This window comes from Protomyctophum parallelum (genome assembly GCF_964188405.1).
Source record: "Protomyctophum parallelum genome assembly, chromosome: 18".
NCBI classification, from domain to species: domain Eukaryota; kingdom Metazoa; phylum Chordata; class Actinopteri; order Myctophiformes; family Myctophidae; genus Protomyctophum; species Protomyctophum parallelum.
The window spans coordinates 13316573-13334069 of NC_139716.1; the positions used below are offsets into that span (position 1 = coordinate 13316573).

The 17497-nt window shown below is 44.5% G+C and overlaps 1 protein-coding gene across 1 annotated transcript in view; it reads left to right on the forward strand.

Annotated features, from left to right (window-relative positions):
• Window positions 1-4019: 4019 nt before the first annotated feature.
• The window catches only part of LOC310875961 (solute carrier family 24 member 2), a gene marked incomplete at both ends in the record, with an annotated part of 78605 nt that continues 65127 nt past the window's right edge, over window positions 4020-17497 (forward strand). The window contains one exon of the mRNA XM_083789410.1: window positions 4020-4940. Coding sequence (XP_083645536.1) covers window positions 4020-4940 — 921 coding nt within the window. The remainder of the gene's footprint in view (window positions 4941-17497) is intronic.

Here is a 17497-nt window from a genome sequence, read left to right on the forward strand (position 1 = left end):
TAAAATCGACACAATATATATACTGTACGTCTACAATATTGTCCGCAATGCACATGTGACCTTGAAGCTATATGTGTCCGTGAAATGTGCCGTGACTGTCCCTCGATCTCCATTGGCTGAATTTAAACTTAAAAACTAAGAATATAGCTTTAACAAAAAAAAAAGAACACACGGAATTAGTAATTGTGCTATTATAGTTAAAAGGGTATAGGCCCATATTAGGCACTATATAGACTATGCATTAGGCCTGTTTCAATGTTAAGTTTTTGATAAAGGCGTTGATCTTCAAGAGCAAATGACCTTGAAATGACACGTATAGGCCCAGTAGTAGGCCATGCCTACTGGGAAAAACAAGAGAAATGTTCCACACTGAATATACCACCTGCTCAGTCATCACACACACACACACACACACACACACACACACACACACACACACACACACACACACACACACACCCTGCCCTTTCTGACTGTGTGGACATCTCTCTGCCTTCACCGTGCATGTAAACCAACTCATCTGAGAGCTCCTCCCTCTTTAAGTGCAACATCACTGGTGCTTGCGGTGTGAGCTGCACCACATGCAACAATCCGGGGAGGAGGAGGAGGATAACCGCTTGTCTCCTGCACTATACAGTCCGGTCAGTCAGTCAGTCAGTCAGTCAGTCCCCCCCTATAGTATAACATACCTGGCTTTATTATGAACAGAAACTATAGTCGTCTCACGTGGTACTCTGAGACGACATGGTGATGCCCACCACCAACCCTGCCTTTGATCGGGATCTATTTAGTACTACAGATTATTAGCCAGGGCATTTTATATATATATTTTTTTTTGTTGGAAACCAGAAGAATTTCTCTCGCCACAACCGAGACGGGAGGGATGATGATGATGCTTTGAGAGAGAGAGAGAGAGAGAGAGAGAGAGGTGAGCACAGCAGCTTGCGAACCAGCTTTTTTTTCTTTTTTTTTGCAAAAGCTCCACCTCTGTTGTCGGAGAGGAGAGAGGAGAGGACAGAGGAGAGAGAGAGAGGGGACGATCAGCGACAGACAGACAGACACAGTCACATTGTGCTCAATGAGAGCAAGAGGGCACGGAGGCTAGAGGAGGAGAGCTGGATTCCTAATTTCTACACCTGCCCTGCTGCCCGCCTGCCTGCGCCTCCACCGCGGCTGTTTTCTCGCCTCTAATAAAGGTAAGAATGATCTGCCAGTTCTTCTATCTATTCTCCGTCCTCGGTCCCGGACTGAACCTCTCTTTTCCACGCACTATGCGTCAGTCCACGAAGCGGCTGTCTCTGTCGTACCGTACCGCGATAGATAGAAAGGGGCTTTATTCTGGTGAGCTATTTGTTTATGATGACTGGGATTCATGGCTGGTGGTGGTGGTGGGGGGGGGGGGGGGGGTGAGAGACGGTTGAAGGGCATGGGGTGCATATAGCCCCATATGTTCCCTCTCCCTACGCTCATTCTGTAGCTCCGAGATGAGGTCACACACTGGGCCCCTCCCACCGCGTTTCAGAAACGGCGCAAGTTTCCGCTATGTAAGTTTCTTACCCTGACGCCACGATTAATCCAAACGTGAAGGGGACGTGAAGGGTTTACACTAATTCAACCATAACAACGCCCAAGAAAATCCAACTAGAGATTTGAACCGAGCCTTTACGTCCCGTATTTTGTCAGTCGCTTCCATGTTTATCAAGGAAGTGTGCGTTTGCGCGTGCATGTCGAGTGAACTGAAGTCAGTTGGAAATTTCGACCAGGGGAGGCGCCGGGGAAGCGCTAAAGCTTTTCAACTTCCTTGATAAACATGGAAGCGACTGACAAAATACGGGACGTAAAGGCTCGGTTCAAATCTCTAGTTCGATTTTCTTGGGCGTTGTTATGGTTGAATTAGTGTAAACCCTTCACGTCCCCTTCACGTTTGGATTAATCGTGGCGTCAGGGTAAGAAACTTACATAGCGGAAACTTGCGCCGTTTCTGAAACGCGGTGGGAGGGGCCCAGTGTGTGACCTCATCTCGGAGCTACAGAATGAGCGTAGGGAGAGGGAACATATGGGGCTAGGGGTGCATACTGCATATATGGCAACATGACGGTATAAACTCTCAAGTCTCAACACATTCTGACACAAATACTACATAGTATAATATAAGCCAAGGCCTACCGTATTTGTGTGTGTGTGAGTGTGTGTGTGTGTGTGTGTGTGTGTGTGTGTGTGTGTGAGATACTATGTGCGTGTGTGTGTGTGTGAGAGAGAGAGAGACACTGTGTGTGTGTGTGTGTGTGTGTGTGTGTGTGTGTGTGTGTGTGTGTGTGTGTGTGTGACACTGTGTGTGTCACTGTGTGTGTGTGTGTGTGTGTGTGTGTGTGTGTGTGTGTGTGCGTGCGTGTGCGCGCGCATGTGTGTGACTCATTATTTCTTTTTAATTGAACATAGGCTATTCAGAGGGCAGTTTCCCCTGATGTCTCCCTATGCAGTTTAAGCAGGCCATGCTAAACATATGGTGACATATGGTCTAAAATTAACAAGTTTAATTTAAAAATAGTTAAGTTCATTGATTTGGACATTTTATTTCAACACTATAGTGGCAATAAGCAAACAAATCATATGCTTGTTTAAAAAGAAAAATAGTAAAAAAAAAACCTGCACCATCGGTAATGTTACGTAGGCTATGCTTTGGGTAGAGAATTAAGGGGCTGTGCTTCATTAAATCACAAAGTTCTAGTTCCTATATATTCGCTAGAGGCTACTAACTCATCTGTGAGCCATTTATTTTAGGCATATAGCCCAATTGTAATAAGTTTTGGTCGTTGTATTGGTTAAGATCTTTTGATTAGTGGCAACCTTGAAGAACGTATACAGGACGAATGCAGACGCACACTGAACTGAACTGAAGACCACGGTGAAGAAATGAAGTTTTGAGGGAAAGCAGTTCTTGCAAAGCAAAGAAATGTAAAGCAGTGCTATTTCTGACTTCCTCAGTCAGGTCAACGCGCTGAACTGCGGGCACAGAATTAGACTTTAGCCTAGAAATGTGTTGCATCGTTCGTGTGCAGCAGCCAGCTACACCATTCCAGTACGTGTGCGACTGCTTTCCTTCAACCTTGAGGAGTGAACAGCATGCATCAGCTATAGTTTATTACAGCCCCTCAGTTGAACATTGGTGTACGGTGTGTGTGTGTGTGTGTGTGTATAGTAGCCTACAACTGAACAGACACACTTAAAAAATCAATTTAAAGCAAAGCCCACCATTCTTATACAGCTATAAAACACAACATCATTCTCAAGGTGGCCCTTGTTGATTTTGTTTTATTTTGCAAGCGTATAAAGCTGCATTAGCCTATGTAACTTACTGCGCAAGTGCTGATTTTCCTTTTTTTTTTACCACTGATTATCTAACAGAGCCTGACTGCTTGCTCTGAGGAGACTTATAACATTTTAACCTTCAGGTATCAAAGGGTAGAAACAGGGTTGTGTCCATATTGTCCACAGGATCTATTCTAAATGTCTCTAAAGAAGAACAGGGAGACCAGATACAACCACCCCACTTGTAAAGTTATATTGTATTAATATAAAGATTGAACAACATAATATTATATTCACTAAAACAACCTGGCCTGGGTTATTCTTTTTATGTTAGGCTATACAGACAAATCCTATAACATGTGTGAAACATCTCCCAGCTGGTCTTCTTGTTGATTTACTGTCAAATGGTTCAGAACAAGTGACCTTTTTTTAGATCTAGTGGAGCTGCATTTGCAAACACTTTCATGTTCACGATGCGGTACAATCAATCACATTTTGTTAAATCTTCTTATGTATATCTTTTTTTACAGAGGCTACTATGAAGACAGCGTTTGGCAAGCCAGACCCTGGAAAGCACCTGGAGTTCTCTCGCCACATTTGAAGCCAAAGAAACAGCACCGATGTATTATCTCCGATAGGGCTTGTTCCGCGCCACTCTCCCTCGTTCCCATCCAGCTTTTGAGAGTCAGGACCCAAATAGTTCCACAGCCATGGGTTTGGAACAGCCCGGCATGGACGCCGCAGCACGGAGACCCATATTGGGTTCTGCCGCGTGCAAGCGGCAGGCCCTACAGCACCACCGGAAGAAGCTGAGGCCCGTGCGGATCCTCGGGTTCGTCCTGAGCCTGGTGGCCATAAGCGCCGTCTCATTCTCCTACAGTGCCTTCACCTGGAGTTCAGATAAGCCACTGCTTCCTCAGGAAGCCATCAGCCTCCATCAGTCGGCTCCCCACAGGACTCTGCTCTTCACCCAGCGTGACCAGAGTGACGACAACGAATCCATGGCCGACATGCCGATAGCCATGAGGTCGTCGGCGGCGACCGGCAACGAGACCGAGAAGGGAGACTACCCGACGGACCTTTTCACCCTCGAGGAGCGGCGCCAGGGCGCGGTGTGCCTGCACATGTTCGGCATGCTCTACATGTTCATCGCCTTAGCCATAGTCTGCGACGAGTTCTTCGTCCCGGCGCTGACCGTCATCACCGAGAAGCTGGCCATCTCGGACGACGTGGCGGGCGCCACCTTCATGGCGGCGGGCGGCTCGGCGCCCGAGCTCTTCACGTCCGTCATCGGCGTGTTCATCTCGCACAGCAACGTGGGCATCGGCACCATCGTGGGCTCGGCCGTCTTCAACATCCTCTTCGTCATCGGGATGTGCGCCATCTTCTCCAAGGAGATCCTCAACCTCACGTGGTGGCCGCTGTTCCGCGACGTGTCCTTCTACATCATAGACCTGATCATGCTCATCGTGTTCTTTCTGGATAACAAGATTATTATCTGGGAAAGCGTGGCGCTGTTGTCGGCGTACGCCTCCTACGTCATTTTCATGAAGTTCAACGGGAACGTGGAGTCGTTCGTGAAGGGCTGCATGAGAACGAACGAGGTGGTGGAGGTGGAGGTGCAGCCGAAGGTGAGCATCGCAGCGTCTTCATTCATTATACAGTATAATTATATAATGTATATAATTATACATTATACAGCAACGTTGACCATGGAGAGGGCCATTATATTTCCATACTCCACATTGCATGCATGTCCTAGCAAAAATAGCCGATCTACAAGTTAGAACCTGTAAATCGGCAAATCTTTGCTATATTTGAATTGAAATCCCGAATAATCTTTTGCTATTTTTAATTGGGATCCTGAAAAGTCATTTTTAACTAAATACAAATATATTGGACATGAAAAAACATTATTTGTAATTCTGCTCAGCAAGCTACTAATTTAGACTGTATAAGTAATTAAAGCAGGTCATGTTTGCATGTTTGGAAATTGTAAACAGCTGAAATCAATAACGTATCCGAAATTAATCTGAGGGCCACATTAAGTGAATGTGGGGGCCGCATGTGGCCCGCGGGCCGCCAGTTGTATCATATACAGGAACACTCATGTCTCTTTGCACACACGCACGCACGCACGCGCTCGCACACACACACACACACACACACACACACACACACACACACACACACACACACACACACACACACACACACACACACACACACACACACAGTATACGGATGTCTGCATTCATTCACACACACGTGCACAATATCAGCACACAGTAAAATCATCCGTGCTTATTTGTTTGACAAACTGTCTGGGACCCTATAATGTTTATACACTCAGTACTGAGCATTTTACTGTGTATCCTTCTGACTCACACCATCAAACAGCAGGTCCACAGGCTTTACAACAATGTAAACAATTGATATATATATATATACCGTATAGCCGTTCTGTTGAAGTGACGCTGCATTGCAACGACGGCCATGCGGTATTCCACTGTGGGATTAATAAAAAAAGCTGTCAAATGCCAGTGTCATTCTGGGTTAAGCTTGACAAATGGTCTCCCAGTTTGTCAAACACATTCCTGGAAAGCTTTTTTACTCGTTTCTCATTTAGTCAAAGGAAATTCAGATCTGCCTTCATATCTTTATTATATTTTAACTGTGGAGGCATTGCTTGTTGCATGTTTTCACATCAAAACCGTCCTCCACCTCTCACGTGGTAGAGAACACAAGGTTTTTTTTTGGCAAAGTGGAGTAGTGTACTCACTGTACTGTAGAAAGTCTTTGTTGTCTATTGCTGATTTGAATTGTGACGTACTGTACTGTAAGTACAATAGAATTCATTCAGTGGTCACATCACATATACGTACAGTATGTGCCCTCAATGACACTTGAGGGCAAAGGAAAAAACTGTGTCGCAATTTGATAGCGGTGTAGAGATTATCCGGATGGATATATATATATATAGGTTTCTTTGTGACATGAGAGGGAAATTATCTTTTTGAGAATATGATCCCAGAAAGTTGGACCGTACACCGTAAATCTTTCACTGAATCAGGATTTGTAGATAAAGTGCACTTAATTTAATCGGTGGGTCACATGATTTTATAAAGGAAGCTAACATCAATAATCACCACTTGAATCCTGGTTTATGAAACAATATTTGTTTGCAGCAAAAAGAAGAGGAAAAAAATAGTCAGTTGTGGTGAAATTGAGTCAGTGCATTTGTAAAGGAGGAATGCAGTGCTAATAAGACATCCTTGACCTTGAGATGCAATGCATTCTGGGTACTTTGGACAAGAGCAGAGAATGTGTGTGCGGGGAGGGAAGGTGTGTGTGTGTGTGTGTGTGTGTGTGTGTGTGTGTGTGTGTGTGTGTGTGTGTGTGTGTGTGTGTGTGTGTGTGTGTGTGTGTGTGTGTGTGTGTGTGCGTGCGTGCGTGCGTGTGCATGTGCGCGCGTTTGGGCACTGGTAGTGGAAAAAGCAACTTTTGATAGAGAGAAAGATACGGGACACAGATGAGTGGACGAGATTCATCTCCCTCAGTCGCTCTCAGCAGATTTGGCCTTTCCCTCCGTTTGGCTCAGGCATCATGGGTGATGCTCCCCTCATGGCTACGCCACCATGACACCACCCTGTCCCTCCGTTTGGCTCAGGCATCGTGGGTGATGCTCCCCTCATGGCTACGCCACCATGACACCACCCTGTCCCTCCGTTTGGCTCAGGCATCGTGGGTGATGCTCCCCTCATGGCTACGCCACCATGACACCACCCTGTCCCTCCGTTTGGCTCAGGCATCGTGGGTGATGCTCCCCTCATGGCTACGCCACCATGACACCACCCTGTCCCTCCGTTTGGCTCAGGCATCGTGGGTGATGCTCCCCTCATGGCTACGCCACCATGACACCACCCTGTCCCTCCGTTTGGCTCAGGCATCGTGGGTGATGCTCCCCTCATGGCTACGCCACCATGACACCACCCTGTCCCTCCGTTTGGCTCAGGCATCGTGGGTGATGCTCCCCTCATGGCTACGCCACCATGACACCACCCTGTCCCTCCGTTTGGCTACACCACCCTGTCCCTGCTCGGAGTCCCGTCACCCTCCTCTCTGGCTTCAGAATGCACCAGTTTTCTGAAAAAGCTATGTTTCTATGTCGGTCGTTCTTTGATTTTTCAAAAATAGCAGACCTACAAGCTCGTAGCGCGCCACTCGGTGGCGCGCTATGAGCTTGTAGATCTGCTATTTTTCAATAGCTAAAGCATAACGTAATTCTAACACCAAAAGGGGTTCCCGCCCAAAATGGGTTAAATGTTATGTGTTATGAGTGAAACTTTGTTGTACTGAAGGGCCTTTGTGTTATAGTGTGAACATTATTGCTAATTTAATAGCTCTTATTGTGCAGTTTGATCTCTTGGGGTTTATGGGATTAATATAGTTTGAAATATATTTATATATATATATATATATTTTTTTTTTTACAACATTGGAAAACGAGATGCAAGTGTTATTTTGATGAAACTGGCAATGCAATAGGTGTGGCCTAAGTGTGTGTGTGTGAGTGTGTTTGTGCGTGTGTGTGTGCGCGTGTGTGCGTGCGTGTGCATGTGTGTGTGTGCGCACAAGTGTGACAAGGATGGGATGAAAAACAAAAAGGATAAGTTAGTGAGGTGAGAAAGTATTGTATGAAGCCCCACCAAGAAGAACAAGTTACGTGGCCGAGCCAAAAGCTTAGATGTGAATTGCAATTAAATGTTTACATTTTGAACATCCATTGTGTGGGTTGCTCATTTAGTTGTTTAACCCATTCTGGGCAGGAACCCCTTTTGGTGTTTAAAGCATTATGTTATACTTTAGCTATTGAAAAATAGCAGATCTACAAGCTCATACGAGCTTGTAGGTCTGCTATTTTTCTTTTTACCAAATACAGATGATGTTGGGGCTCTTTGACATGAAATAGTTAGAGAACCACTGAAATAGAAAAATGGGGTTTTCATGATTTAGAAGACGTCAGATAAAAACTTTCATCATGAGTAGGCTATTAACTTTGATAAACAGCTGTGCACAAGCATGTGTTAATGTGGCGTAAGGACGACAATAATTGGTATCATTAGACACGGATGCCCTTGTGCTTGATTACCTGGAAATGACACACACACAGACACACACACACACACACACACACACACACACACACACACACACACACACACACACACACACACACACACACAGTCACACACAGTCACACACACACAGTCACACACAGTCACACACAGTCACACACACACACACACACACACACACACACACACACACACACACACACACACACACACACACACACACATGACATGACATGGTGACATTTGGCGCTGGCTTACATTACATTGCTGGCATAGGCAGAAACTATACATAGTCAGCAGGACAGGAAGCACGGGGCGGCTTCGGGTCGACGCTTCAAAGACAGCAGGCTGCTGGTGGTATGCGCCTGCCGGGGGGGACCCCCGCGGACCCCCAGGGACCCCCAGGGACCCCCACCCACTGCTGGTGGTATATGCGCCTGCCGGCAGCCCCCCCCCCCCACCACCAGCATGCTAAAAAGGACAAGAAGCTTTAGAGGTGTATATACCGGTGTATATATACAGGCAACCGGTGGTGGAAAGTACATTTACTACTTGTAGTACTTGAGTATTTCCAATTTCCAATACTTTTACTTTTACTCCACGATTTGGATTTTTATTACAAAACATACATATAATATACTACATTTGAAAATAGCAGCTATTTTTAAAAGATTTATTTTTACACATTTGAAAACTTTAGGGTTTAGGCATAGTTTTACTGGCGTTAAGTTTAGGAATAGGGTTAGGTTTAGGCATAGTTTTACTGAGGTCAAGGTTAGAATAAGGTTAGGTTTAACCGTTTAAGCTGGTAAAGGGGCGAGTTGTTTGGTATTGGGCCCGGGACTGTAAGTGTAATGGAGTCTGTAAGTACAGTAACATGGCTGATACTATGACTAGTTGTTCTGTATTGGGCCCGGGACTGTAAGTGTAATGGAGTCTGTACTATGACTAGTTGTTCTGTATTGGGCCCGGGACTGTAAGTGTAATGGAGTCTGTACTATGACTAGTTGTTCTGTATTGGGCCCGGGACTGTAAGTGTAATGGAGTCTGTACTATGACTAGTTGTTCTGTATTGGGCCCGGGACTGTAAGTGTAATGGAGTCTGTACTATGACTAGTTGTTCTGTATTGGGCCCGGGACTGTAAGTGTAATGGAGTCTGTACTATGACTAGTTGTTCTGTATTGGGCCCGGGACTGTAAGTGTAATGGAGTCTGTAAGTAACAGTAACATGGCTGATTCTATGACATTGTGCTTCCAGAAGTCATTCATCAATAATGCCCTGCTGTCCGGTGACCGCTATGTTTCATGTCATTACATAATTGATGGTCCTGTGTTCTATTTTTGGTCGCAAAGGAAAGTATTAGCCAACCAGCAAATATGAAATTTGTTTATCAAACCCAATAATTGATCGCCTGCGTTGCCTCTCGTTTCCTGAAAATAATGCCTCTTTGCTCTCGGTCCAGGGAGCACAGAATGCTAAAAACCAGGGCTTGCTTTTGGATCATTCGACAGATAAGAGGTGCTGGCTGGATTTGTCTTTTCGGCGCCCCGGGGGGGTGACACACAATGTTATCGATACTTTGCACTCAGAACCAGAACTGTGTGTCTCCAGCTCTGCTCAGTCACTGTGCGTGGGTGGCGTGCCCCTTTTATCACCCCCAAAACATGACCTCTCCACCACCATGCCCCACGCCATGCATGTCCCATTGGGTATTAACCAAAAAAACTTAAAAAAGAGTTGCCAAAATAATCCGTATAGGCTAATTATTATTATATATATATATATATATATAGTGAATAATAGTATTTAATTTATTCAGAATAGTGAACATGTTAATATAAATGTTGAATAATATCATTGTGACCAATAAAAGGGATAATAATAATAATAATAACAGTAGCCTAGTAAGTAAGTAGCCTTGCCGAGCCATGAGGCCCATAGCAGGGCAGGAGCCTATGTCCTGTTTCTGTATAGCGTGAGGCAGCTTGATGTACAAGAGTACACCCTCCTGGATATGACGCTTACACCCCAATCCAACCCTTGATGCTGAGTGTCAAGCAGGGAGGAGGCACTGGTTCCCATTTTTACTGTCTTTGGTATGACCCGGCCGGGGATTGAACCCCCGACCTCCCAGTCTCAGGTCGGACACTCTAAACACAAGGCCACTGAGCTGGTAGCCTAATAGTAGTAGTAGTTCAAATTACAGATATTCCGCTCTCGAGTATCCAAATCCTTGTTCTAAATCAGTGGTTTTCAACCGGTGGTCTGGGGACCACCAGTGGTCCTTGAGGAGGTTCCAGGTGGTCCCCCCCTAGCTAAATGATGGGAGAGTTGTTAACCAAATGGACCCTTATAGATCTTTTAAGTCTTGAGAGTGAAAAATGAATGATGAGTTACATTATTGCTAAACATCTGCATTACTTTATTTAGTCTACACAATTAGAGAATATAGAAGAATTGTTATTTTGATCGACAACAACATATTTTGGGTCTGAGAGGCTAAATGTCATCAAATGGTGGTCCGTGGCTCAGATGGGTCTGAGACTGAGAGGCTAAATGTCATCAAATGGTGGTCCGTGGCTCAGATGGGTCTGAGAGGCTAAATGTCATCAAATGGTGGTCCGTGGCTCAGATGGGTCTGAGAGGCTAAATGTCATCAAAAGGTGGCCCTTGGCTCAGATGGGTCTGAGAGGCTAAATGTCATCAAAAGGTGGCCCTTGGCTCAGATGGGTCTGAGAGGCTAAATGTCATCAAAAGGTGGCCCTTGGCTCAGATGGGTCTGAGAGGCTAAATGACTTGTCATCAAATGGTGGCCCGTGGCTCAGATGCAGAATAAATAATGGGAAAAGGGTTGAAAACCACTGCGGCGGTGGATCAGTGGGTAGAGTGGCCGGATGCTAACCGCAAGGTTCCCAGTTCGAACCCTGTGGGCTCCCCCAGAGTTAGTGTCGAGGTGTCCTTGTTGCAAGACTCTGAACCCCTAATTTCTCCCGATGTGCTGGTCGGTGCCTTGCATGGTTTCGTCCCCGCCATCGGTGATGAATTATGGCTTGTGCCAAATGTGCATGTGCACAGGGGCCTTGTGCCAAATGTGCACGTGCACAGGGGCCTTGAGCCCCGCCATCGGTGTATGATGAATTATGGCTTGTGCCAAATGTGCACGTGCACTGTGCACAGGGGCCTTGAGCTAATGGGGGGCCCTTGGATTCAGAATGTTCTCAAAGTCAGGCTTCCGACAAGCTTTGAACTGAACAGTTTGGACTTTCCGTTCCAGAAATAATGGCCAAAACAGCCTTACCGTTAGGCTGCTAGAGAGTGTTAAAAACCCGTGCCGAACACATTAGAAAAAAAAAAAAAAACATCTCAAAATATGTAGTTCCAGGGACCCCCCAGAAGCCAATATTTTAGTTAAAAACGTTTTTCACGACTTTTCAAAAATAGCAGACCTACAAGCTGCCAGAATCAGACGTGCACCTCGTCAGCTTCTGTCATCGGGAAGAAAGCTACATTTAAATTAATACTACTACTACTAATAATAATTATTATTATTATCATGATGAGCACAAAATGCAGCACAGTAATGAGGAACGTACTGTACTGCATTTGTATCGATAAATCTGCACTTATTAAGTACAAGCAATGCATAAACCAAACTAACGCCATTGGTGGTTTAGTTGGCCTGCTAGTCCCCATTAAAAGGCATTCCTCCTTCGTCAGCTACAATGACCAGATACTTGACCGTAGCCTAGCCTCATTAAAAGGGATCCTCAATAAGCCCTCAATCGAATTAACACGACCGTACATATGACAAAAGGCTGTGAGTTGACCAAAGGTCAGCCGAGGCAGGTTGTTCACTGGACAACGTCGAAATGTATAAATGCAAAATCTAGGCTTTTTGTCTCCGCCAGACCGGAGGCGGCTCTGTTTTGTGTTTTCACACTGTCGCACATTTTTCAAGATTACAAAGTTTGCGGGCCCTCCTGGGGTAGTCAACCTGGCCTGGCGGGACACCTGTGCTCTGAGGAGCGCCACTTCTCTACTTCTTTTGAGTGGTGCAACCACTCCAAGGAACAGCAATGTCCGTGTTCACCTATGTGACAAGGTTAATGTGACTGTGTGTGGCTATGTGACTATGAGTACCAGTAGGGGCAAAAGTGGCGCTGTTGTGCCAGAAACAGAGAGAGAGAGATAGTGTTGCACTGTTGCCTAGTGCTAATTCCAGGGGGAGAGAGAGAGAGAGGGGCAGGGGGAGAGGGGAGTTGCACCACTCAGTTCACACAGGTGTGATGTTTTTATTGTTTCTGGTCTGGCATGCTCTTGTTGTGCTCTTTCTCTGCTTGTGTGTGTGTGAATACATATTTATGTATGTATGTTACCTTCCCTTCTGTGAAGCACACTAAAACTGTTGTGAAAAAGAATACTATGGTATACTCTAGGGAATTAACTTCTGCTTTTACCACTGATGAGAGCAACAACGCGAGACAACATTTTGGAGACATGCTTCTTCTGTAACAGCCTGGATTCGAACACCGCCGCATGGGAAACCAATCACCTACACCGCTCATTCAAAGGGGAATAATATTAGGCTGGGCTTAAACCCATTCTGGGCGGGAACCCCTTTTGGTTTTTTAAGCATTATGTTATGCTTTAGCTATTGAAAAATAGCAGATCTACAAGCTTATAAGGCGGCACCGAGTGCCGCGCTACGAGCTTGTAGCAGGTCTGCTATTTTTGAAAAATTGCGTTTTTAACTCAAATCATTGCTTTTGGGGCAGGTCCCTGCAGGAACAACACATTTTCAGATGCTGGTCGGCGGCCAATTACATATAATGTTGGGGGTCCTTGACATGAAAATGTTTGAGAACCACTGATATAGAAACATGGGGTTTTTCGAGAAAACTGTCAGGATTTAGAAGGTATTTGTGTAATCGTTCCCAGGTCAAAATGGGCCTGCCCTGCTACATTCACCTCAAACCCCCTAAGCCCCTGACGAGGGCCCTTTGCTTTGACCCCCAACGTCACTGTTATCACCTTTGACCTTTGAACTTGACTGCTGTGGTGCTTGGGGTACTAACATCCAGTTATGTTGTTGTTGTTGATGTTATTTGATGTTGATGTTAGTTTTCTGAAAAAGCTATGTTTCTATTTTCAAAAATAGCAGACCTACAAGCTCGTAGCTATGAGCTTGTAGATCTGCTATTTTTCAATAGCTAAAGCATAACATAATGCTAACACCAAAAGGGGTTCCCGCCCAAAATAAGTTAACTCCCATTTCATTTTATATGGTTACAGTATATTCATGTAGAAAACAGAAGAAGAAATGATTATTATAACTAAAGCTAGCAAAATAAACTAGAATAATAAACGGTACAGTAGTAAACCATAAACTGCATTTTGGGATGCAAAATGCATCCTATTTTAATCTCTGATGACACCCATGCTAATGAACGGAAAAGGATACAGACACTTATAGATTATTATTATATAGATTCAGCTATGGGTGTCAGATGGAAATTGGCAGCCATCCTCACATTCTTCTAATGTCTTAAAATAAATGAATATCTCATAGAATATAGAAGAAATCTTTACTTCTTTTAGTTCACCCCACTGTACTTTCAACTGTATAGTCTGTTGATGTTGCGTTGCTTTGTCAGTGCAGCGCATGTCACATCTGTCACAATTACACAGTTTGCCTGATTAAGTGGACGTCTTAAGTGACCTCTGATTCTGTTTTCTAAGTGTGCGTGCGCTATTTATAGCCGTTTCGGATGTTATCAGATGGTGCTATTTACAGTATATGCACTACAGAGAGACAGACAGTAATAGGGATGGTCTGTGTGTGTGTGTGTGTGTGTGTAACTAAGGCCATTGTCAGAATGTCATGACTCTGGGAGCCATACGATTTGGACTGGACGTCACGTATTACGATATATTTCATTTAATCTTCTGAGTCTGGTTGCATGGCAGCTTAAAGGGACACTTCACCCTTTTTGCAAAAAAAAAGGCCTCAAAATCCAAAAAAAAATCTGAAAAACCCATGTTTTATGTCAGTGGTGCTCAACCTTTTTCATGTCAAGGACCCCCATCTCAAAATATGTAATTCCAGGGACCCCCCAGAAGCCAATATTTTAGTAAAAAATGTTCGCTCTGGCCCAGGCCGTAGCGTAACGGTCTGGGCACCGGACTGGTAATCCAGTCGCAGTGTGCCGCGGGTTCGACTCCCGGACCCGACACGGCCTTTACTGCATGTCATCCCCCCATCTCTCTCCCGTTTCCTGTCAGCCTACTGTCTGTCCCTTCAAAAAATCAATAAAAGGCGTAAGCCGCAAAAAAATATCTTAAAAAAAAAAAAAAAAAATGTTCGCTCTGAAATATATATACAAAGATTTGCGCCACATTTTCACGACCTACAAGTTAGTGCTTGTAGATCTGCTATTTTTCAATAGCTAAAGTAGAACAGAATGCTCAAAAGGGTTTCACGGCCCAAAAATGCGTTAATTGGTTTTTGAGATCTTCAATTGTGTCTTTCGTTTATAGGCCTGTTTAAGGGCATGTGGGGGGGGGGGGGGGGGGGGGGGGGGGTCACCACAATCGGTATGGTTCATCCTCCGGGAAGCATGAAAGTGCACATTAAATTGCACACCACATCCAGCATGTAACTTTACCAAGATATGTTATTTGGAACTGAAGTGGTGGATGGATGGATGGAACAGGCGGGGTATCGCCACCGTATATACGTGGCATTAGAAAGGTCTTTCATCAGAGGGCAAAGACCCCCACCCCCCACCCCTCAAGCCCCCCTGCTGAAGCACCTCGCCAGGCAGGCAGGCCTCGGAGCTTATCTTGTTATCTTGTGGCCTCTGTCATTGTTTAGCTGATGGACTGAATGGATGCCTTTGAAAATACTGGCTCAGGCAGATCAGATTAGCCAGCACTTTGTGTATACCATGGATGGTTTTAGGGGAAAGGCAAAGCGTAGCATGCAGGGTTTGCATTGAGCAGTATATTGTCGAACCCGTCTCCCCCGCACTGGGGTTTTCATTATCGATTTCAGAATTCTCTGTCTGTTTTATACTGTGGTGTGCAGCCTTATACTGAACCGTTTCAGTCTTTTGTTCGTTCTTAGGATCCCACGAGCTGGTGCAATAATATAGTCTTGATTCATAATGTACTGAAATTGGGTCTGTTTTGTAATGCTAAGCGAGATGATTTATGTACATCTGTAATTATTTGGGGTTAGTATCTCCAAGCTATCTCCAACCTATAGGTCTGCCATTTTTGAAAAATCATGAAAAGTGTAGTGCAAATCTTTAAATATATATATTCTTTCAGAGTGAACGTTTTAATTCAAATCTCTGCTTCTATGGGGGGGGGGGGGTCTATCGGCTGCCAATTACATATATTTTTGGGGGTCCTTGACATGAAAATGTTTGAGAACGGACTGACATAGAAACATGGATTTTTCAAGAAAACTGTGCAGGATTTAGAAGACATATTTTGTAGAATCGTCCTCAGGTGTAAATGGGTTATAATAAGACTTTGAAAGTTTGCGGTCAATCACCCTGTGGGTTGATTTATCTATCAACAACGACCACCTCTAGCCAGCCATCCCTTTACCTAGACCTCTGTCTGTGATGGATAGACCAACGTACGTCCTTAGCTCCTCTCTCTGTGTTGGAGAGACCAACGTACGTCACGCACACACAGTGAGGCAGCGGTTCAGTTGGTTCCACCAGAGATGGATGTTGTGCGACCTCTGATGCATTACCACGCTATAAATAGCATCACGGACTGGAGCGGAAGGCAAGACCTCCGCCGGATATTTATTTAAATAACGCTGATGCCTTCAAAATGTTCTTAACCCATTTAGACATGATCCTATATGTTTCTCTTTCTATGTCAGTGGGAGCTCAATATTTCATGTCATTTGAGTTAAAAACGTTCGCTCTGAAAGAATATATATTCAACGATTTGCGCCACATTTTCACGATTTTTCAAAAATAGCAGATCTACAAGCTCGTAGTGGGGCACTCGGTGCCGCGCTATGAGCTTGTAGATCTGCTATTTTTCAACAGCTAAAGCACAACATAATGCTTTGAAACACCAAAAGGGGTTCCCGACCCAGAATGGGTTAAAACATTGCGGAGGTCTTGATGCCTTTCAAAATGTTTTAAGCATTAATTGCGGAAGTAAAACAAAATGTACAAGCTTTATGAGCTTCTGGATCAGTTTTTTATTTCTTTTTTTTTTCATTCACGGCCATGAATGGAAACCATTATTATGATGATTATGCAAACAATAATTGTGATTATCTCAATTAAATGCGACTAGGCTGATTATGTAATAAAGTGACAGGCCTGGTTGTGTGCGGTGACGTGACGTTGTGTGTGTGTGTTCGGATAATTTGCCACCTTTATGCAGACGCCTCTAACTAAACCACTTCACATATATGCAGATTATAATCCTGCAGGCTTATGAAGTCACTCATTACCGCTGTGTTTTAATCATGTGTGATGATGATTATGCGACTTTGGCCCCGGTGTTTACTGTTCACTGTTCACCGCTTTTCATTGACGTCCAGATGTTTAAACAATGGGATAGAACTCTAGAAATGATACAAAAAATTATTCCTCTGTTTGAGGTCGCTACCATCTGCAGTGCCATAAAAAAAACCAGATCATTTGGTTGAAAAATATTTGGAATTCAACAAACGTCCTTTATAGAATGAAAAGTGTGTCCTCGTGCACCAGCGCCTAAACAGTTATAGTAGGCATGGAAGTGATAAAGGGCTGTGGTGGGTTGCATATAAACCGTCTTTTAACAATGTGGTGGAAGTGATAACGGCCTACCAGATTTATGAGAATTATTTTCCCACGTCTTGGCAAGGTCACAGACTTGAGGAAACGCTTTGAGAATATAGTATGTGTGGTGTGTGTGTGTGTGTGTGTGTGTGTGTGTGTGTGTGTGTGTGTGTATTATTATTCTGATCTTGAATAGAGAGATTGTAGTATTAGTAGTAGCAGGGGTGAAATAGAGTTCTTCTTTGAA